We start from the raw sequence: 21,352 nt of genomic DNA, 5'->3' as shown, positions 1-21,352 counted from the left end.
CCCAGGCTGGTCTCAAACTCACAGGGATCCCCCTGGGTCAACCTCCCAAACACTGGGACTATAGGTGTGTGCCACCATGCCCGGTCCCTGGGCCGCACGGTGGGCACCCACATCCAGAGCTGAGATGACACCCTTGGGCACCTGGGGCCAAGCCCGCACAGCATATGTGGCCAAGGATCCACCTCGGGTCCTCGTACTCGCCAGGTAGGTGCTTATGCCTCTGAGCTCTCTCCAACCCCTAGGCTGAGCTTCTTTACGTCACTTTCCTAGGCTGTCCCGTGACACTACAGTTTCTTTCTTTCTTTTTTTTTTTTTTTTAGACAAACAGGATCTCACTGTATAGCCTAGGCTGGCCTCCAATTTGCAGCATCTTCTTGCCTCAGCCTCCTGAGTGCTAGGATCACAGGTATACACCACCAGGCCCAGCTGCCCTGCAATTTCTTTCTTCTTTTTCTTTCTTTTTTTAAAAATTTTATGTATTTGGTAGAGGATCTCGCTATGCAGCTCAGATGCATAGTGATCCTCCTGTTTTCAGCCTCGCCAGTGCAGGGATTACAAGTGTGTGCCACCACACTCATTCTCTATGGCAGTTCAGCATGCCTGGGGGCGGGGCCAGCACGGCTGTGGTGCCGGGGATCAAACCCCGTGCGCTTGCCTAAGCAGGAGCTTAATCTGCTGAGTTGTCTCGCCAGCCCATGCCCTGCAGTTTCTTTACACCAAGGTTTTAGAAGCTAAGTTCTGAAGTTGTAGTAGGCAGTGCTGTTTCTAGACCCAGGTGTTCACTTTATAACTCATGAGCTGCACATCTACTGTTCTTGGTCCTCCCTGCGCTGAGGACATGTGCATTAAAGTACCCACTGCGAAAACAACCAATCTTGCCTCCAGGCTGACCTGCCTCAGCTATTGGGAGTTGCAGAATTGTTCCGAACTTCCTACTTGGGAAGGAAAGAGAATTCTAAGGTTGACTCTTCCTGCGGGAACTGCCCTTATTTTGGCCGTCACTGGGGCTTACTTCCTGTGTGTTTCAACTCTGCATTTACAACTTCACAAGGAACATTACCAAGATTCCAACTCAGCTCCATGCAGAAAATATGGAGTCACTAGAAAAATACAGGGACTGACTGTGGGGTCTCCCTGATGGAGCGGACGCACAAGGCACCCAGCAGGTATTAATCCAGCACGTGTGTTCTCTTTCCCATCCACTGCCAACACAACACTAAAGTCCGCCTTCACTGGGCAGCAAAGTGGCCCTCTGCAGCAACCCAAGAGATGGCCACTTCACACTTTCCCGCAGCTGCGTGCTTGGACGCCAACAGCACTTCATGCCGGCCGCCTCACTGACCTCCTCACTGACCTCATGCTGTTTAGCCCTCAGGAACAAGAATGGGGTCAGGAAGCTTGAGGCAGGTTTGGGCCCTGCCTAGAGTACACAGTGAGTTCAAGGCCAGCCTTCACTACGAGACCTTGTCTCACAAAACAAAAAACATAAGAAAGAATCAAGTGTTTTGCTTAAAGATCTGGATGACTGCTGGATAATCCTGGGGAGGTAACTGTGCACCAAGCAAAACTCCTGTCTCAAGTGAAACACCAAGCGCATTTTTGTCCCATCCACCCAGCAGGGTCAGCTTCCTCAGGTTTTATGAAAGCCCTCACATTTGGGGGTCTGCTCAATGTACTTACTGGGTAGCCCCCTAATCTACCACATGTGGTGGGGGCTTAAACAAGAAAAGATTCTCTAGTGGACTGGACTGCAGAAGGTGGGATTCTCGCAGCTGCAGCCCCCACAAGCCTACAGAGCACGGAGAGTTCCATATATTTGGAACCTGAAGCAAAGATGAGTGCCCCTGGTGTTTTCTAAGGAACTGTCAGGTGAACCATCAGGGCTCTGCTGATTGAACTTTGCACCCTGGGAATCCCAGTGCTACAGCCTGGCCTGGGCATGAACTGACAACCCATCCAGCACCTCCAAGAGCTGTCTGGTCCCCGAGGAGCCAGGCACAAGGGCCTGGGTTAACTCTGAAGGTACACAGCTGCTGGTGCCTACGTCAGGAGATGCCTGTGGTGGAGTCACAGTGCTGGGGCCTGGCTAGCAGGTGGCTCTGCGTGTCTTGGACTCAGCAGGCGGTATGTGCTAGGGTGTTTCACCCCATAATGAAGGATAGCCCAGGAGGGAAACCAGTCTAAAGGGCTCTGAGAAGGCACTGTGTCTTTCATGTGAAAGTAGTTGGCATGTGTGTGGATCCTGGCACAGACAACTTGGAGAAATGGCCTGGTCACTAACTGAAAGATAGTGACAAGACAGGCACAGAAGTTGTTTGCTGGGTGTGCCATACACCTGTTATCCCAGCACTCAGGAGGCTGAGGCAGGAGGCCCACACAGTTTAAGGCCAGCCTGAACTGCACAGTGAGATCGTGTCTAAAAAAAAAAAAAGAAAAAAAGTTAATGTTCCTGCCATCTTGAACTATTGGTGGTACATGCCTAACTGCCCCTTTACGCCAAGTGCTAAGTGATACAAAATGACCTAATCACCTGTATCAGCCTTTTTATTAGTAAGATTAAAAAGCTATCTGATGAGGCAGCCATGCATGTACCACTCTTGGTTCAAGTTAATGGGACTATGTTTTAAATCAAAGCCAACCAACAGCAAGATAGCTGCCCTACAGCCTGTTAGGAACAGGTCTGACACAGACCGTGTCCCATAGGAAACTTCACCACAGGCCTCCACTGCAGGGGATCCACTTCTCCAATAAAGCCTGAAGTTGTGGGCTGAGTTGGCAAACTATGGCCCATGTATGTCCATCAGCTGCCATCCCACTAGCTATCTGGGCTCCCAAGCAGGGACCCCACTGTACTGGCCAGGGTCAGGGCCAGAAGGAAGAATAGAAACAAGCCTGGAGAGGGCCGGGCTCTCAGTGACATGCAGGCTGCCTCTGCTTGCACCTTGCCCCTTTCTCTTACCTAGAACATGACTGCACATACTGCCTAAAGTCTCCATTTCTTTAGGGCCCCCAAAAGTCTGTCTTGGGAAAGCTGGGCCAACTAGACCTTCCCAACAGCAGCAGTCTGCACCTTGGACCAATGGTGTTAGCAGTGCAGGGGAAACCGAGGCCTTGAAAGCCACAGGCAGTCACATGGAGAAATGGGACCTTCTCTTTGCCTTCTGAGTCTTGGCCACACTGTGTCCTGCATGGCAAAGCCCAGGGCTGATCAAAAGCAGGCCTTGGTCAGTGGTCGGTTTGTTGCTCAGGTAGATGACATAGATCCCCCGCCCCAAATCAGGAACCTGCCAACTTTTTCTTTGAAAAGTCATGACAAAATGTTTTATAATGTGCAAGTCAGCCCATCTCTTTTGTAGCTATTCATGTATCACTGTACTAGTATAAATGGGAGCCAACAGAGGAGCAAGGCTTTTTTTCAGTTTATTCATATTTTGTTACAAATGTCTGGCGACAGACTGCTGGACCCATTCAGGTGACATAGAAAACAGGTCCAAGAGACAGGGTGGGCTGGGGTTGGGGCAAGTGGAAATGGGGCTGGAGAGAGCCTGGGGAGGGGAGGGGAAGCTAGGGGAGGGCCACCCCCTGCTAAACCTGCTCATTCCCCTACCTTCAGAGGGAGCCTCAGGGTGAGGGTTGAGGGGAATGGCTCAGAATTTCCAGGATCAAGCTCTACCTGGTAGTAGGGCCCAAGTCCTGCCCCCCAAAACAGACAAGCTAGAAGTCTCACCCCTTCCAGGATTGACTGCCATGTCTAACTGCAGGCAGAGGTGCTCCTGCCCCTAATTACAGCTCTGCCTGGCCCTAGTCCAAGGGGGAGGGCTCTGCAGGTGGGGGCCCCCACAGCAACCCTTTAGGGGGTGGAGAGGCAGGGGCACCAGTGCTTCCTTCCTCAGGGCTGAGGCCTCTTCAGCCTAGTGGGGGCTGTGGGTACACAGGCCTCTGGTCCCTTCTGGGCTCACTCCCTGGCTGGCTTCCGCCCCCAATGTATAAACCATACTGTGTAGGCGATAGAAGGAGAGCAGGGAGATGGTGAGTTTGCACCAGGCCTCCTCTTGGCAATAGTTGAGAATGTTGGTATTCATGATGGAGACTGCAGAGCCATCTGCAGGACGGTGGAGGTACAGCCTGTGCTGGGCTCCCCTGTTTGATGGGGTTCTTGAAGTCAGACCCACAGCTATAATGTGCCAGATGACAAAGATGAGGGCGATGCACAGCACCAGGGTGAACATATAGCATAAGGTGAATGCCATGGCCTGGGTGATGGCTGGGGTGGGATCCTGGTGCAAGGGGATGTCCCCCACCCCCACCCCAACTGCATTTAGAGCTGGCTGTGCATGACCCATGGGGCTCTGGGAACATTGCCTGGCTCATCTGCAGCTCTCTTGTTCTCCAGCCAAATGGCTTTGGCTGTGTTTCAATAAATTTTTATTTACAAAAACAAGCAACAGACGACATTTGGCTTGTAGACTGTAATTTGCTAACCACCATCTTTAATGACCCTGAGAAGATGCTCTGGCTGCCCAAGGGGATTGTGGCCGGTCTTAACCTCCATGAAATGGGCTGATGCTGTCCTGAGGTTGAAGTGGGGCAGAAGAGCGCAATGAGTTTGGAGTTTCTGACCAAATGCAGAGGTCAGAACATGAGGGCCTCTCTGAAAAAGGCTGAGCCTTCTGTGTAGGAAACACCGACTGCTTTATCACACATCAGACCTGGCCCTCCAGCTCTATGCATATGTGGTCCCTTGGCAGGTACTATCTCTTAAGGGCCTCTAGGAGCCTTTCTGCTGTGGCCTGACCACTAGCCCCTCTCTGGTGATGGCCCAGTTGTAGTTCTTTGGGGAGTCCAATGCTTCTTCCACCCGTGCCTCCAGGTTCTCTCGGGTGATAAAGGTTTTCACCTCCTCCTATGGGAGAGAAAAGACCAATTGCTTGGGACTCCCATACAAACTGGCAGCCTGCTGAGCCTGCTGCAATCTAGTTCCCCCCAGGAAAGGGTGTCTGCAGCCCAAGGCCTCTGAGTGCCCCCGACCTTACAGTGGAGTAACATCTGGCAGCCTTACCTGATTGCTCTGAGACAAGTCATCTTCTGGACACCTCAGACAGAAGATGTCACCAGCTGTGATAACCCCGTGGACTCAGTCCTGAAATGCTACCTGGTCCACTCCCCCCACCCCCATCCCCTTTTTCTTGTTTCTGAGACAGGATTTTGCTATGCAATTTAGGCTGGCTTTGAACTCATTACATAGCCCAGGATGGCCCCAAACTCTTGGCAAATCGTCCTGCCTCAGCGGAGTGCTGGGATTACAGGCATGTGCCACCACACCAGGACTCCTGGTCCACTCTCAAAACACTCAACTGGTTCCTTTCCCTCTGTTTAATTCAAGCCTCAACCACTGTTCCTGGATTACTTACTCCTCAACCTGCTAATCCTTCCTACCAAAGTCAATTTTTCAATGACCTGCAAGGTCAAACACACTCTTCCGTGTATTTCGGGGTCCCTCCGACAAACACCGGCCTACTCTTCTAGGTGCCAGAATAGGTTCCCATTTGCACTCTACCTCAGGGACCTTCGCGCCCCTCTCTCCCAAGCCCTCGCCGGCTCAGTCCCTGGCCCGCCGCAACACACCTGCAGTTGCTGCACTTCCTGCTCCCTGAGCCGCACCCGGGCCTGCTCCTCCAGCGCCCGGCGCGCCTGCTCCTCCACTTGCCGCCGCTGCTGTTCCTGTGCCTCCTGCCGTAGCCTCGACAGCCTGAGAGGCAATGGGGCGAGTCTGAACCCGGGCTTCAGGCCAGCGGGGGCTCCAGGCCAGCGGGGCCCGGGCCGCGCCGCCCCGCCCTGCCCCGCCCCGCCCCGCCCCACGCACCGCAGCTCGTGCAGCCGCCGGTTCTCCGCCCGGTTCCAGGCCATCAGCTCCCTGTGCATGGCCGCGTCCTCCTGCACCTTGCGCTCCGCCAGGACCCCGGCGCGGGCCTCGTGCTGCTTCTTCCGCACCTCCGCTACAAACTCCAGCCTGGGCGGGACGACAAAGCCCATCAGCACCCTGTGCTCGCTCGCCCCCTTCCCCGAGAGCTGCGCCCCGCAGGCACACGCACCTGAGGGCGCGCACGACCTGGCGGTACAGCCGATACCGCTCTGTCAGCACGAAGAACTCCGCAGGGTCCACGGTGGGCGGTGTCTTCACGCGGCCGGCCTTGGACTTGGCAGGCGGGTCGTGGCGCGTCTTGCGGTCACGCGCCGGTATCAGCAGCACTGCCGGAGGCCGGCCCCGGACCCCAGTGCCGAGGGAGCTCAGCGTGCGGAGCATGGCTGGAGCTGCACCTAGGTGTCCGCGCTCGACCCCGCTCTGACCCGGAAGCGGTCGCGGGGCACCATGGGACTTGTAGTCCTCGTACCCCGCCCCGTGAGAGCGGGCGCGCCCTTGGTCTCCTCCCGAAGCCCCTCCCACCAGCGGGGCTGAGCCGGAGACCTGCTGGCTCGCGGGACTGGGCCCTCTGTGGGGCTGGTGGAGGGAGGGGATGAAGGAGACAACTTGAGGCAACAGCGCGATGGACTTCATGCTTTTATTGGGGGGGGGGGGGCGGCGCAGTGGGACGCGTCACTCGGGCTGTGTTCTGCGGAGGGAAGGACTGGTGACACCGTGGGGGGTACTCTGGTGTAGTGACGCCGAGCTGTACCCACCTGTCCGACTTAGGCCTCCGCGGCGCCCGGAGCCCTCTCCCGCAGGTGCCTGAGGACACAACATGGGGACCTTCGGCTACCTGGGCATGATGTCTGTCCACTCACAACCCCTGAACTTAAATTAGGCCACAGAGCGTTGCCTCTAGGAACCTCCACATCCTCCTTTAGTTAAGATGCTTGTCTTAACTTTATGTTCCATGTGCAAAAATTAGTAGTAAACTGGCTCCCAACACTTGGGGAGCTCTGCAGAGCTGTTCTGCTTGCTGCTCCAGTACCACTTGGGCCTTTGAGCCCATCGCTTGTGTGAGAAACACTGCCCTTTTAGCACTGCCCACCTTGAGTTTGGCTTGTCAAGAAACCGGGGTACCCCTACAGCTGCAACTGTCTTATTTATGGGGGGTTTATCAGGTTTTCTTCTGCTCCTCTAGTGACTCCAGGAACAGCTGGGGTGCAGAGCAGAGTGCGTTCTCCGTGGTGTTGCACCCTCCTCCCCCTAGTAGCACGGCCTCTGGGCACCGTGGCTGGTGTTGAACGCTGGGCCTCTCACCCCACCCCACTCACCAGTAGCATGTAAACCGGGTGCTGTTTCCTGTGGAGAGCCCACCGGGCGGTGCTTCTGCCCTTCCAGGGCACAGTGTCTTCAAAGGGTGCCAGGTCCTCACTTGGGAGTCCATTGGAAGCTTGGGAGAGGCTGCCTGCTGCAGTGCCCAGGACCCTTCCTCAGAAGGGGACAGGCTGGGACCTGTCTCCATCTACAGGCCCAGATATGTGGGGGAACAGCAGCCAGCACGGTTTTCCACCAAGGCTGGAGACCTGTTACCCACCTGGAGATCTGGGGACAGTCTGGGAATCCTGGGGTGATTTGGAGGCTCTCTTTCCTCCAGGGTACCAGCCATGGGACCAGTGCTGAGCCCTCAAAGGTCTGGGGCAGGCGGTTAGCAGCAGCAGCAGCAGCAGGAGTAGGAGCAGGAGGCCCAGCCTAGAGCAGGCCATGGCAGAACTGCGTTCAAGGACATTGGGCAGAACTTAATCACCCTGACACTTCTGCACATACTCCTTCCTCTTCCTCCAGCGTTTCCCTGGCCAACCAGCAATGGGGGCAGCTTAGTGTCTCCCAACAGCTTTCCCTTTCAGCCACTTCTCATCCCAGGCCTATGGGTCTGACCCATGGGATCCTGGCCTGGGCCAGGGGAAGGCAATCCGGGAACATTTGGAGCAACTGGTGCTGGGAAACCCAAGTGGCAGGCTCTGTGCCCCTTCTGTAGTAGCTGGGGTATGGCATATATGTGTAGTGTGGAGCAAGTGCTTCCATCCCTTATCCTTCCCAAGCAAGGGTGACAAGCACAGGAACACATAGCTTTGCTGGGGGTACAGGGAAAAGGGGGTTTCTTTTCTAAGAATACCAAGGGTGGAGGGGCCTTGGAAGGGAAAGGAGCAGGGTGCCACACATCCAGACTGGAGCTCCATCCAAGAGCTCCAGCCTTGAAGATGGGTAGCCTCCTCACCACTCACCAGAACAGCTGTGGCAGCGTGGCTCCTTTGGCAGCTGCAGGACCTAAGCCAGCAGCCCTGGGATTTATTGACTAGGTAGCTACCCCCTCTGCTCTGGCCTACAGGCTCCAGTGACGTCTTGAGGATGGGGGGGGGTGTGGTGGCCTGCCACCCCGCCTCATCTCAAAGCATCTGTTTCATGAACAGACCCTGCCCTCCACCTGCAGTCACCAGACATGTCCTGCCTCCTCCCCCATCTTCCCAGGGAACTGACCTATGAGCAAAAAAGTCAAAATGGCTTCAGAGTGGTCCAAAGGAGAGCAAAATTCGTTTTCTGAACCTTAGAGTTTGTTGAGGGGGTAAACTGCCACAAAGATAGCACACTGGAACTGAATCTGCCAGCGTGAAAACTTCTGGAATCTTAACAATACCTTGCAAAGTTTGAGCAAGGGCCCAGTTTTGCTTCCTGACCTGGACATAGCAGTGAACTTATAAAACTTAGCTTAGACTGATTTGCACCAACTTTGCATTAGTCCTACTTTTCTCTCCCAAAGAAGGCTAAACTGCACATGCTTCCTTCTTGTTCTAAAAACTCAGCCTGCTTTCAGAATACTGTGTACCCAACTTACAAATTTCTTCTGTGCCTGAGTGAAAGTATCTTTACTTTTATTTTTCACCATTCAAGATTTCTTGGTTTCCAGAAGTCACAGGACTCTTGGTCCAGGCTGGGCCATGTCTTGGTCTTACCTCCCTACTTCCCAGGCTGCATCGTTGCTCCTGCCCTGGAGGCCTACAAACCCTTTCCTGATCCAAAAATTGTGATTGTATTTCACCTCTTAAAGTGGGTGGGCAGAAGGTTTGTAGCCACATTTAGTGCAGAGCCAGGTCACACCAGATGTAGATGGGTTTGGGTGGGCTATCCAGGGTCTTCCCTCCAAGCAGGCCCAGGAGAGAGCACTAGGAGAGAGGCTATAGACATCGGGTAAATTTGTCTCCTAAGCTTAAACGCCCTTTGAATCCCGTGCTCACCAGGACCATTCATGGGTTTCAACAGCTGGGCTGCTGCTGACCACAGGCCCCCACCTCCCAGTCTGCGTCAGTAGCTCAGCTTTCCATGCCAGCCTTAGCCTCTGGGGGCCAGAGACCTGTTTACTGGGTTAATGGCCAATTGGCATTTGAGTTCAATAGCAAATTTTGAGAGCTGGGGTCTGGCTTGACATCCTTGTGCTCATCCTGGTGAGCAGAGTCACTGTGCAAACAGATTCTTCAAATCCTGTGGCAGAGATGGGGAGGGGACCTCATAGCAGGCTCCACAGACAGTGCTGGGCATGTGGGTTTCAGCTGTGATTTTCAAATTGGTATATTAGCAGAGACTTGAAATAAACATAAGGATTGCATGTTCAGTTAAATTGTTTTGGGAAATACACAGACCTTGTAAACAGTGATTTTTAGAAAAATATTTGCTTTGTGATTTATTAAAAATAGCTCTTTGATGCCAGTCATTGAGCTGCCGCCGCCACCACCTCTGCCAAGGACTCAGCTACCTCCCTCTTGAGCCCCTGCTTCCTGGTGATCTGGTCTCCCCTCCCCACCCACCTCCCGCAGCCACCTTCCACAGGCTGTTCCCACTGGAGAAGTGTATGTCTGCTACCCAGAACCTTCACTCTTTCAATGCCTTCGCTGAAGCAAGTAAGGGTGATGACCTGCTTCTTGCTGGCACTGGGGATTTTATCCATATCAGAATCCAAACACAGAAGGAAGACCCTCACCACCATCCAAGGGATTGCTCATGATTACGATAAAAAGAAACTGAAGGTGTTTAAGAAGAAATTTGCCTGCAATGGTACTGCCATTGAGCATATAGGATATGGAGAAGTAATCCAGCTCCAGGGTGACCAGCGCAAGAACATATGCCAGTTCCTGGTAGAGATTGGACTGGCCAAGGACAATCAGCTGAAGGTTCATGGGTTTTAAGTGCTTGTGGCTCACTGACACTTACATGAGGATTTCCTTGCAATGAGTAGAGCACCCCTTCAGTCCCTTGTCACATGTTTAAAAACTTCAGTGTGTATAATGTAACCATTGGGGTCCACTTTCACTTGGACTCGTGTAACTCCTTCATGCAATAAACTGAAGAGTATACACACACACACACACACACACACACACACACACACACACACACACCCCAGGCACAGAGGTACATCCCTGCATCCTAGCTTCTCAGGAGCTGAGGCAGGATGATGATGAGTTTGAAGCCATTCTGGGCAACACAGTAAGGCAGGAGACTAGGATGTGGCAGACAGGTGGGAAAGTAGGCGTGAGCTGTTCATTATCCCAGGACAAATGCACATCCCAGTTCCCAGAGCCCTGCACCTGCCCATGGACTTCTCTGGAACTTAGCAGTTTTTTGATGAGATGGCCCAGATCTGATGGCTGCTTCAGGGTGGGAAATACAAAAATGACAGTTGGCCTTGAGCTTGGGGCAACTGTGTCCCTTTACAGTGAGTACTTCACTCTCATCTTATAGGGTGTATTTTCTTGCTATTACTTGGTCCAAACTCACTATGCAGAGCCTGTTTTTTTTTTTTTTTTTTTTTTCCTATCTTTAAGAAAGGGAAAACTTTGCTACCATTTGTGCTTGTCTTGACCAATTCTTTGCTCAGGACAGAAAGAATATAGAAACTACCTCTAAATGGGGCTCCAGCATCCCAAACCTGGCAACAATAGCAAGAGACTATTTCAAATAAAACAAAAAGGGCTGGGATGTGGCAGCGCACTTGCCTAACATGTGCCAGGCCTAGGGGTCAAACCCCAGCACTACAAAACAACTGTGCAAACATCTCTTCAAATTCAATCACCTGGCTTTGTTCTCAGTTGGGTTTACAGAATGTTTCAAAGTCTACAGTGTTGTTTTGTTTGAGATAGGGTCTCACTATGTAGTTATGGTGATTTGGAACTCACTATTGTAGCCCAGGTTGGCTTCAATCTTGCAGTGATCCTCCTGACTCAACTTCCTAAAAGCTGGGGATCCAACCATTGGTTTCATGGATTTTGGGTAAGTATTCTACCAAATATCCCAGGTCCCTGATATTTATTTTAAGAGGAATGGATGCCTTTGTTTTTTCTATAATTTGATTGTTTTTTTCTGAAGAAAAAAAAAAATCCAAACCAGAGTAACTAAGCATCATGGGGAAAGTTCAGGTCCCTTTTTTTTCCTTTTTTTTTCTTTTTCAGAACTGGGGATTGAACTCACGACCTTGCACTTACCAGGGAAGTGCTTATTCCACTGAGCCATCATCCCAGCTCTCTGGTCCCTTTCTTTCTGGCACCATACTTAGCTTTTCAAGACAGGCTGATATCCCTTCCAGATTACCAACTCTACAGTTCTTTCTCATTATCTCAGCAGAAGAGGAAAGATATTTGCTCACCACTGACCTCCAACTAATGCCTGGTTCTGAGGATAAAACCTCACTGCACCTGGGCGTTGCTCACAGGAAGCTGGGAAAGCAGAGGGTAAGAGCTGAAGGCCCAGCTATGTCTACAGATAGATGTGTACAGACCCTAAAGAGTGGCTAGGGCCAAGGATGACAAGTTAGCTGGAGAGATGGGAGCATCATGGAAGGTCACAGTTGGGTGCCCTAGTGAGAAGAAAATGGAGAACATCCAGTTATGTGTGGGTGCAGGATGGTGGAGTGAGCACACTGGCCAGGTGGAACCCAAAGGATTGGGCATAGCCTGGGGTAGGGATGAGCGGCAGGTGCCTCTGGACCACTTCGATGAGTCACTCTGCAGGAAATGCTGGGGAAGAAGGGGCAGGGTAGAGGAGAGCTGAAGGTCCAGATAACCCAGGCCCTCAGACTCCAAGGAAGGACACCATGGAGAAGCAGCTACTGGTGTAAAAGTTTGGAGAATTACTAACCCAAGGGAAAAGTTAGATGAGAGGCAGTGGACCTTTGGCCACTCCAGTGAAAGACATGTGTTGTGGTTTAGAACTGAAATGTTCCCTTAAATGCTCACATCTGTGGAAGGTGATTGGATCATGGGGCACCTATGCCCATCAGTGGATTCATCCACCCAAGGGGTCTCTAACTGTGCCGTAGGAAGTGGGCCTGGTTGGAGGCAGCTCACTGTGGTGTGCCCTGGAAGGGTGTATCTTTGCCTGTCTTTTGTCTTCACCTTGCTGCCTGGCAGCCATGGGTTGAGCACCTTGTCCCCCACTACACACTTTTGCTGTTTCTCCACCGTGCTGTTTCCTTTCTTGGAGCCAAGCAACCTTGGACCAAAACCATGAGCCAGATAGATCTCTTTGAAGTTTGGGCGTTGGCTATTTTGTCCCAGTGATGGCCAACTAAGACATCACATGCCTCAATGAAGCAAGAAGGAAGTATACAGACTTCCACAAGTCTGTCATAAAGGGGAAGAACTTGGGCTCTCAGGGAAATGTATTTTGAGGGTGGTAGTAAATTAGTAAAAATGAAAAGCAGAAAGGAGCTTATTTTGAGTGGGGTCCCTAAGAATAGCAGGGCCTAGAGCTTCAGGTGTATGGTGGGCACAGCCAGCCATTCTCTTCAGGGAGATGCTCACTCACTTAAGCTCTGGAAGTAAGAGCAATTGGCTCTGGGGTGTGCACTGGATGAAGTGGTCACCTTGCCTTTCCTACAGGATTGTGATGTGTGGGTCCCAGGATGTTTTTTTCTTTGGGTCTACCCTGGTTCTTGCAGATATTCAAGCAAGCCCTGTTTAAGAAAGTGAAGAAAAAAAAAAGCTGAGCTAACTCCTGCTGGAAATCTCACTTGGCAATTAGGTAATAACTAGAATACTGGTGCAGCAGAAGGCTGGCTAGGCCTCACTGGGGTATGCTGTCCAAGCCACCCTTGGCAGTAAGTCACCAGCTTGGTGGGTGGCAAGACCACAGCAATGGGATGTGAGAGGTGTGGGGACAGCCTCACCTGAGTGTTCACTGGGAGTATGGTAATGAAGAAGACAGGGACCCCTCTACACACAACATCCCTTGCTGGAAATTCCTGAGTCTTTACCATAAGACTTCTTTGGGAACTGCTGGATTTTGAGGGGAGCTGTCTTTGGAGCTATCATTAGTCCCTACAGAAGTACTGAATGCCTCTGATGACTTGCACTCACCTCTTTTGTTGTGGGTACTGAGATACTGGACATAGAGCTTCAGGCATGCCAGGCAAGTCTACCACTGAGTTATATGCCAAGCCCCTAATATGGGGTAAGTTATTTTTGCTTTTTGTAGTGGGTGGCTTTGGGGATAGAACCCTAAGCCTTGTCCATGCCAGGCAAGCTCTCCACCACTGATCTGTTACCTTCCACTGCCCTTTTTTTTTTTTTTTTTTGGCCAGTGGGAGAGTTGTGAGGTTCGAACTACAGCAACCTGAGGCTGACAGCTTTGTGGAAGCAGCCACTTAAAGGACTGAGCTAGGGCTAGGCCCCCGCACTGCCCTTAATTTTAAACTTCAGTAATACCTTTTTCATGAACAGCTGTTGGAGAAAGAAGCCTTCAGCAAAGTTTTGCTTTTGCTCATGAACTCCACTTTGGATAACAAACATGAAATTGCCCATCTTCCCCAGAATCATGGAACAAATTATATTCGTGGACTGAGGTACCACTGTATTTAATTTGATGCATTCATTTATTCATTTGTTTCTATATCTTGGTCCTTTTTAAAAGGTAGGGTCTCCCTCAGGCTGCCTCAAACTCATGTGCTCAAATGACCCCTCTGCTCAGCCTCCCACATGCGTAGCTACAACTACCTGCACATTAGCTCTTGACGTTCCACATGTGTCCTATCATTGTGCCCCTGCCTCCTTTCCACACCCTGTCTTCACATACACATCCTGAGTAATGGTGCACACCTGGGCTGCCCTCTTGGAGCCTCTGGATGTGGACAGTGTCCTGAGAGGCCCTCTGCAGTGCAGTTCCACTTGATCTTCCCTTGTACTAACCTTATCTTTCCAGCACCCTTTGGGTCCAGTTGAAGTCCCATACTCTCCAAGCAGCCCAGTGGCAGTGACCCCTGAGGACCAGGTTGAGATGCTGCCCCTTATTCCTGCTAATAAATGCAGTGCCTGCTCTAGTTCTCAAGAAAGGCTCCTGGCCATCGGCTGCTCTGCCCTGCCCTGCAGCCATGTTCTACTCCTGGATGTGCTGCATGTGAGCCTACAAGTGGTGGGCAGACTGGCCCTTCCTGTTGTGCCCCAGCAGAAGGTCACACTGTCCAGCACCTTGTAGTTACGTGTAGCCACAGGGTTACATTTTAGCCAATGGTGTATGAGTGGAAAGGAAAGGCACAATTGCATTAAGTCCCTAGAAATGAAATTGTTTGCTCTCCATGCTCTTTCCCCATGCCAAGCTGGAATGAGAATTTCACCTTTTGGGACCAAGGATCAGAAGTGAAAGGATGCTAGTACTTGGCCTGGAAGAGTTTTATCAAAAATAGGTGAATATCCATTTCCCTTACGACACAAAAGTTCCATGTTGGACCCGGCTTACAGCTCAGTGGCACATTGCCTGCCTGTCAAATGTGTGGATCTGAGTTTGATTCCTAGTATGTACGTATGTACGTACGTGCACACACACACACACACACACACACACACACACACACACACACAGTTCCATGTTTCTGTCAAACATGTCAGGCATAAGACCAAGTCAGGATATAAGACACTGAGTAGAGATCTAAGACTCTCATTATGTTGGCTTCTGGATCTTCAATACTTTCACATAGTTCTGGAATTGAGGACACATTCAGAAGGAAATGGGGCTACTGAATCAGTCAGTGTGACTGTAAAGATGTACTCTAGACAGCGTGATACAACCTAAGAGTGCTCTGGAGCAGAGCACCAGGGGCTGGGGAGGTCACACTGGCCAGCGTCTCTTTCTCCAGAGGCCCTTTGTGGAGTCTCCCTCTGTATCCAGTGAGTGAGGCTGGTGGGGACCACACCACACCAAAGATGTGCTGAGAAAGGCAAGAGGAACCTGAGGAATATGTATAGAGGGGCTGCACTTGAGAAAACCCAGGGCACCCAGAGACAGCAGCAACAACAGGGTCAAAAGTGGCCCACAAGAGCCGAAGTCTTGTCTGGCTGTCCCACCCCAAACACAGGGAGAGACATTTCCTCAGGGAGTCAAAACTTTATTATCTGATAATCCCTAGTGTGGTGCCAGAGATACCGCTCTGGTCCCATTACTCCCCACAGGGGCTGCTGGGATGTAGACAGTGGGAGAAGTGGATGGGCCAGCGAGGGGAGGGATATTTACAGTGCAGGGAGGAAACAGGCCTACATGGGGATACTGGGACAGCCACTTCCTCGGGGGCTCTGATAACTTTTGTGCTTTTTTCTTAGTTGGTACCAAGCTATCTGGAATGGGTTTTGTGTTTATCTTCTTTAGGAAAAGATGTTTAAACCAAAAGACAATTCAGCCCAATACCCAGGCCGAGGATTTCACGATATCAATCCAAACATCACACTATTTAATTCCCCAATAAAACATTGGAAAAAGGACTATCAGTGCTAACACATTTACATATAAAATCTCCACCTAATAGGTAATAGAAGCCTATGTACCAATTTCTAAAACAGTTATAAGATATATACACAATTTTGGGTATATTAACAAAACAGAATATTACAAAATATTAAAGGCAATCCTCCTGTCTGTGGGCTTGTCGTCACTTGAAGTTGGCATAGTCTGAGAAGGCGTCAATGTACTCTTGCACCACCTTGTAGCAGAACTCATACTGTTCCTGGAGAGTAGAGGCCAGGAAGAAAGCCAAGGTTACTGAGGAAAATGAATGAATGCAGAATCCACCCAGGGCCCTGACCTGTCTGCCACAGTTCCCACAGTCTGCCCAGAGTGCAGCTCTGCAGAGCTGGCTGGACTGACAGGACAGCCCTGGGTCCTACAGGGTCAGCCATGAGTGTGCTGAGCTGTGAAATGGGGCATCTGGACTGTGGCCCAGCCTGCACCAGGGCTGCCAGGTTAGGATGTGTTCTGCTTCTCAATGCCTCAATCTTTTGCCAAAACTCCTAAAATTTAACTTTTGAAACTTTCTAGTTTCGCAGGATTCAGGAAAACCTTTGTGGATGTTCAGACTGTTAAGAGGTAGACTTGAAGAGGGAATTGAACAGAACAAGTCTTGCCCTTTCCCCCAGACCCAAGAGAAATACAGAGGCAGCAACCTCTCCTAACATCACAGTCCCTTTGGTGTGACATAGGCCATCTTCCCACTGGGATCTTTCCTGCCTCCCAAGGCACCTCCTGTCTGTCAGGGTCTCAGAGAAGGGTGGGTCTGTGGTCCACTAGTCTTCTGCCTGCTGGGTAGGCCCTCTGAAGCCTCCCTGATGGAGAAAGAGTACAGACGGTGGTGGCAAAGACAAGGACATAGACAGCATACCAGTGTCTGGACCATGTGTGGCCTCTGTAGCCGCAGACTCTTGACAGTTTGGAAGACATCCAAAATCCCCTCTGCCTTCACACGCTCCAGGACTGTGCTCAGGGCACAGAAGGTCCCAGTCCGTCCTGCCCCGGCACTGAAACACAGCAGACATCTTACTACTACGAGATATCTGTGCTGAGGGGTAAGTGCAGTGCGGTGCAGACATGGCCTGAGGCTGGTGCCAGAGAGTGTGTGAGCCACAGAACTGCCAGGGGAGAACATAGGTGGGGCAGGAGCCCATGCTCAGCTCTGCCCCCTTTGTCTGGAGGAGCCTTGTGAGAGCACAGCTCTTGGGAGCCCTGCCTGCATGGCACCCTGTATCCAACCTCTAACGGTGGGGCCATGGTGACGATGCTGTTAACACTAGCCCTTGCTGGGCATGGTGGCACACACCTGTAATCCTAGCACACGGGAGGCTGAGACAGGACGATTACTGAAAGTTTGAGGTTAGCCTGGACTACACAGCAAATTCAAGGCCAATCTGAGCTCCATAGTAAGGCTCCATCTAAAAAATTCCCTCAAACCAAACCCCAAATCAAAACCAAACCAAAACCCACTAGCCCTTGCTGTCTGTCTACCAAGACACCTGGGTTGCCCTGGCACTCTGGTGGCTCAAATGTGGGTCCACTCTTCTCTGTCTCTACAAACTATCTACAATGGTGTGGATCTACTGATTCTTTTCCATGCCTCTGATCTTAAGTTGAGGGAATCTGTACTCCTGCCCTGACATTATTTACCTTGTCCAGTGTTATCAAAGGATCCTGTCACAGGACTCTTGAGTACCTGCTTGATGGCAGGAGGCTCTGGGGCTTAACAGTCTCCTCATATAATAACATGAGCATAAAGAGAGGAGAAAGATGAGAGTTCCAAGCAGGGTGCCTGGAGAAGGCTCTCTAAAGGGATGCTGAGAAAGCAAAGGTGCCAGGAAGGTGGGCAGAAGTCTTATGGCTGTCTGGGAATGGGCCTCTCAGAGCCAAGGCACAGGGTCACAGTGATGCTGAAGCCCACGTAGCTGAATGTGTGGCAGGAAGGCAAAAAGAGATGTGGGTGAGGTCAGAGCCCCAAGAGAATGCCAGTCTCTAGTGCACCTCCCTGGCTGGCCTGGCAGTGAGCCCTCCAATCATGGTGAGAGTCTATGTGAAGGAGTGATGTGGCTTTGGTCTGACAAAGGTTTCCAAGGTTCTTTCAGGCTGCTGTTTGAAAACAGTGGCAGGGAAGGTGGGAGCAAAGAGACAAGCCAGGAGGTTAGCACTGGGAAGGGCAGGTGGCTTGGACAGAGTAGGCATGGGGGAGGCAGTGAGAAATACTCATATTCTGAGATTATATGTAGGTAGAGCATCTGATGGATTAGATGTGATGTGTGAGAGAAAGAGAAGAGAATAGGGTAGTTCCAAGGCTTCTCCATGGAGGTAGGTGGGTAATGAAAATACCACTTACAGCTCTAGGGATAGCTGTGGGAACTGCAGTCTTGGGAGGATGCATTAGGAGTTCTCATTTGAATCCTACACTGAAAATGCCCATTAGATAGTCACATGGAAATACTGAAGAGGTAACTGCACACCTAAACCTGAAGTGTAGAGGGCAGAGTGAGCTGGTGATAAAGCCTCAGAGTTGATATCAAAGCCAGGAGACTGGGTAAGGGGTTGTCTGCTGACAGACAGGGGGTTCAAGGATGGAGACCTGGGCCACAGATGGGAAAGAGCAGTGTACAACAGGGAAGAAAAAGCCTATGAGGAAGGAGTCAGGTATAGAGACAAAGTGATCACTAGCTTCAGGAGTCTGGAAGCTACAGGCAGCCCAGTGGGGCAGCTGGAGGGAGAGAGGGGGTATGGAGAGAACAGGCTTGAGAAAAGCTGCAAGAAGAAGGGGCTGGGGAGATGGCTCAGTAGAATAAGTGCTTGCCTGGCAAGTGCAAGGGCCTGAGTTCAATCCCCGGTTCCGCGGAAAAAAAAAAGGAATTAATTTCAGTACTACAAACACTCTATTTGGGGGCCCAGCCCTAGCTCAGTTCTTTAAGTGGCTGCTTCCACAATGCTGGCAGCCTCAGTTTGCTGTAGTTCGATCCCCACAATACTCCAGCCATGCAAAAGTGCCCTGAAGGCATTCAAGGAGCAAAACACACACACACACACACAAAAAAAATTCCTTATGGGGGCTGGAGAGATGGCTCAGTGGTCTAAAGCACCTACTTGGAACAAGCTTGACAAAGCATAGGGACCGCGGTTCGAACCCCAGCACCACATGCCAGCCAGCCTCGCCCCCTGGCGGGCTGAGCTGGCCACACACACACACGCACACACACAATAAATAAAATGTTAAAATAAATAAATAATTTAAAAAAAATAAAATTAAAAAAAAAAAAAAAAAGAAAAGCTGCAAGAAGAGTAAGTGAGTGGCATAACAAATCTGAGAAAATTTACTCTTAAGAAAACCTCAGAATAAACTTTTTAATAAAAATGTAATCTCAGGGGCTGGTGAGATGGCTCAGTGGTCTAAAGCACCTACTTAGAGCAAGCTTAGCAAAGCACAGGGACCACGGTTCAATCCCCCAGCACCACATGCTGCCCCCCCCCCCCCCCCCCCCCCCCCCGTGGGCTGAGCTGGCCACACACACACAAATAAAAATTAAAAAAAAAAATGTAATCTCAACACACCCCAAACAAAATTCACCTTCTCCCTCCCAACAAGCCTTCTTAACATCTTTCTTCTGTTACTTCATCAACAGTTATTAGCGACCCAGGCTCAAACCTGGAAGGCATTCCTGGCTCTTCTGTTTTTTTCTTTTTTTTGCGGAACTGGGGATTGAACTCAGACCCTTGTGCTTGCCAGGCAAGCGCTTATTCTACTGAGCCATCTCCCTGGCCCCTCTATTTTTCTTTTTCTTTTGGTAGTACTAGGGATTGAACCAGAGCCTCTGCACTGAGCTACATCCCAAGCCCCTTTTGTAATTTGAGAAAAGCTCTTGCTCAGTCACTGAGACACTGAATCTGTGTTCAAACTCATGATACTCCTGCCTCCACGTCCCAGACTGTTGGGACTGTAGGTGTGTAACACCGTACCTGGCTCTTTTTCTGTTCTTTCCATGTCTGTTTTTATCAACACTCACTATGTGGTTATTCTTTAGTGATGTGACTGACTGACTGATCGATGTACCAGGAATAAGCCCAGGGCCTTCTCACAGAGCTACATCCCCAGCCTTTTGGAAATTTTAAAATTTTCAAACACATTCTTATTAAATTGCAGTTGCCAAGGCTGGGTTTGAGCTTGTGATCCTTGTGCTTCAGCTTTCCATGTGTTGGGATTTCAGGTTTGTGTCAACATGCCTGGTTCCCAGCAATGTTATTAGTTCACCAGCACTTAATTAATAGGTTAAGTTCAAATCTGAAGATTCTGATAGTCCAGTCCTGTCTTAATCATCAAACTTCACTGCCACATGCTCATCCATTCTGTCTTTGTGCAACTTTTCTCATGGTCCGACACATGATCACTGTGGCCCTCAGGCATGTGGTACCTGCAGTGCACAGTGATGGGGTGGTTCCCAGACTGCTGCTGCTGCTTCTGCACGGCTGCAATGATGCTGATCATGCCCTTCCCATCACTGGGGATGCCCACTTCAGGCCAGCCGTGGAAGTGGAACTGTCGGATCTGCCGGCTCTTGTTCTCCTGCAGAGAAAGGGGTTAGGAAGGCAGTCGTGTTTCCCCTTGGGAAGGTCCCCACACACAGCCCTCTTACTCTGGTGTTGGTGACAAGCAGGTCTCGGACAGTGTAGCTCTCACATTCTTCCTCTTTCTTCAGCTCCACTGTGATGTCTCCATAGGACACTAGACCATCTGATGGCCAGTACTGGGCGCACTTCTCCTGGGAAACAAGTGGGAGAGGGAAGAATTAGAAAACTAAGTGTGCTGGAGACATCTCTGCCCACAGGCAGCTTGAGCCCACACTCAGCACAGATGTGTTTATCCTGACACACTCCATCCTCAGGGTGTTCAAAACTCAGCAGATCACCACATTATCTCATATGATTATATCAACCTGTGATTTCAATTAAGCAGAGACTATCAGTTAACCACGTCATGTTGCTTGTTTATAGTTCAGCTTACGGTAGGACAGGGTCTGTGATACTGTCTCACTACCTTTTCAGTGCAGTATCAACACTCAACTAGGTGTGAGGAGAGGTGACTGCCTTTGTTCAAATTCCTCCCTCTGTCCTCCAGATATTTCCACATTTATTATTATTACTATTGTTTTTATTACTATTTTGATGTCTTGCTATGTATTCCAAGTTGGCCTTGAGCTCGCTATGTAATTCAGGATGGTCTTGACCTCATGGTGAGCCTCCTGCCTCAGTTTCCCAAGTGCTGGGATTATAGGCAGGCACCACTATGCACAGCTTACACATTTTATTGCTGTTTATATACCCTGCTAATCCAGAAAAGCTGAATCCCAGCCATAGTACAACGACATACTTCAATTTTTTTTTTCTTAATGTATTTCGTACAGGGTCTATAGGGTCTCACTACACAGTCTCACTACACAGAATGGACTCGTAGTGACCCCTGTTTTTTAGCCTCCCAAGTGGTGAGATCACAGGTGTGTGCCACCATGCCCAGTCTCAATCGAGGGTCAGCGTGCCCCTAGGGTGGGGCTGGCATGGCATGCCAGAGATGGAACCCCAGTCTCTGGGTCTGCCTAAGCAGACACTTTAATCTGCTGA

The 21,352-nt window shown here is 50.7% G+C and overlaps 3 protein-coding genes and 2 pseudogenes across 6 annotated transcripts in view; 1 reads left to right on the top strand and 4 right to left on the bottom strand.

Moving 5' to 3' along the window:
• Positions 1–3,422: 3,422 nt before the first annotated feature.
• On the bottom strand, positions 3,423–4,363 carry LOC111817521 (annotated as a pseudogene).
• A 45-nt stretch (positions 4,364–4,408) lies between these two features.
• Mrps26 (mitochondrial ribosomal protein S26) lies at positions 4,409–6,338 on the bottom strand. Its single transcript, XM_004634318.2, has 4 exons — positions 6,093–6,338; positions 5,864–6,010; positions 5,626–5,749; positions 4,409–4,903 (listed from the first exon to the last, which is right to left on the bottom strand). The coding sequence occupies exons 1-4, from the start codon at positions 6,302–6,304 to the stop codon at positions 4,769–4,771; spliced, it is 618 nt and encodes a 205-aa protein (XP_004634375.1). The 5' UTR covers positions 6,305–6,338; the 3' UTR covers positions 4,409–4,768.
• Gnrh2 (gonadotropin releasing hormone 2) lies at positions 6,319–7,671 on the bottom strand. Its single transcript, XM_004634317.1, has 3 exons — positions 7,503–7,671; positions 7,240–7,397; positions 6,319–6,528 (listed from the first exon to the last, which is right to left on the bottom strand). Exons 1-3 carry the CDS (start codon positions 7,669–7,671, stop codon positions 6,319–6,321), a joined length of 537 nt encoding a protein of 178 aa, XP_004634374.1.
• Positions 7,672–9,809: 2,138 nt separating this feature from the next.
• Positions 9,810–10,143, top strand: LOC101563664 (annotated as a pseudogene).
• Positions 10,144–15,316: 5,173 nt separating this feature from the next.
• Ptpra (protein tyrosine phosphatase, receptor type A) overlaps positions 15,317–21,352 on the bottom strand; it is a 217,590-nt gene continuing 211,554 nt past the window's right edge. For 3 of the 4 annotated variants that reach the window (XM_023718560.1, XM_023718562.1, XM_023718561.1), the window contains 4 exons: positions 20,371–20,496; positions 20,149–20,300; positions 16,596–16,731; positions 15,704–15,944 (listed from right to left, as the gene is read on the bottom strand). In XM_023718560.1, coding sequence (XP_023574328.1) covers positions 15,870–15,944; positions 16,596–16,731; positions 20,149–20,300; positions 20,371–20,496 — 489 coding nt within the window. In that variant the 3' untranslated portion in view covers positions 15,704–15,869. Of the gene's footprint in view, positions 15,945–16,595; positions 16,732–20,148; positions 20,301–20,370; positions 20,497–21,352 lie in introns of all 4 variants that reach the window. The other variant, XM_004634249.2, reaches the window with a different exon arrangement.

The sequence above is a fragment of the Octodon degus genome, unplaced genomic scaffold (genome assembly GCF_000260255.1).
Source record: "Octodon degus isolate 3935 unplaced genomic scaffold, OctDeg1.0 scaffold00060, whole genome shotgun sequence".
Lineage (NCBI taxonomy): Eukaryota > Metazoa > Chordata > Mammalia > Rodentia > Octodontidae > Octodon > Octodon degus.
The sequence above is the reverse complement of the archived record's forward strand: the minus strand, read 5'-3'. Positions and strand labels throughout refer to the sequence as shown.

Bases quoted from the DNA above. Each gene is read 5' to 3' on its own strand.
- Mrps26 (XM_004634318.2), bottom strand. From the start codon at position 6,304: ATGCTCCGCACGCTGAGCTCCCTCGGCACTGGGGTCCGGGGCCGGCCT. The intron at 5,750-5,863 runs GTGCGTGGGGCG...ATTGCCTCTCAG, and splicing joins CGGCGGCTGCACGAGCTGCG to GCTGTCGAGGCTACGGCAGG. The intron at 4,904-5,625 runs GTGTGTTGCGGC...TCTCTCCCATAG, and splicing joins AGGAAGTGCAGCAACTGCAG to GAGGAGGTGAAAACCTTTAT.
- Gnrh2 (XM_004634317.1), bottom strand. From the start codon at position 7,671: ATGGCCTGCTCTAGGCTGGGCCTCCTGCTCCTACTCCTGCTGCTGCTG. The intron at 7,398-7,502 runs GTGGGTAACAGG...TCCCCTTCTGAG, and splicing joins GACTGTCCCCAGATCTCCAG to GAAGGGTCCTGGGCACTGCA. The intron at 6,529-7,239 runs GTGAGTGGGGTG...TGTTGCCTCAAG, and splicing joins ACCCGGTTTACATGCTACTG to TTGTCTCCTTCATCCCCTCC.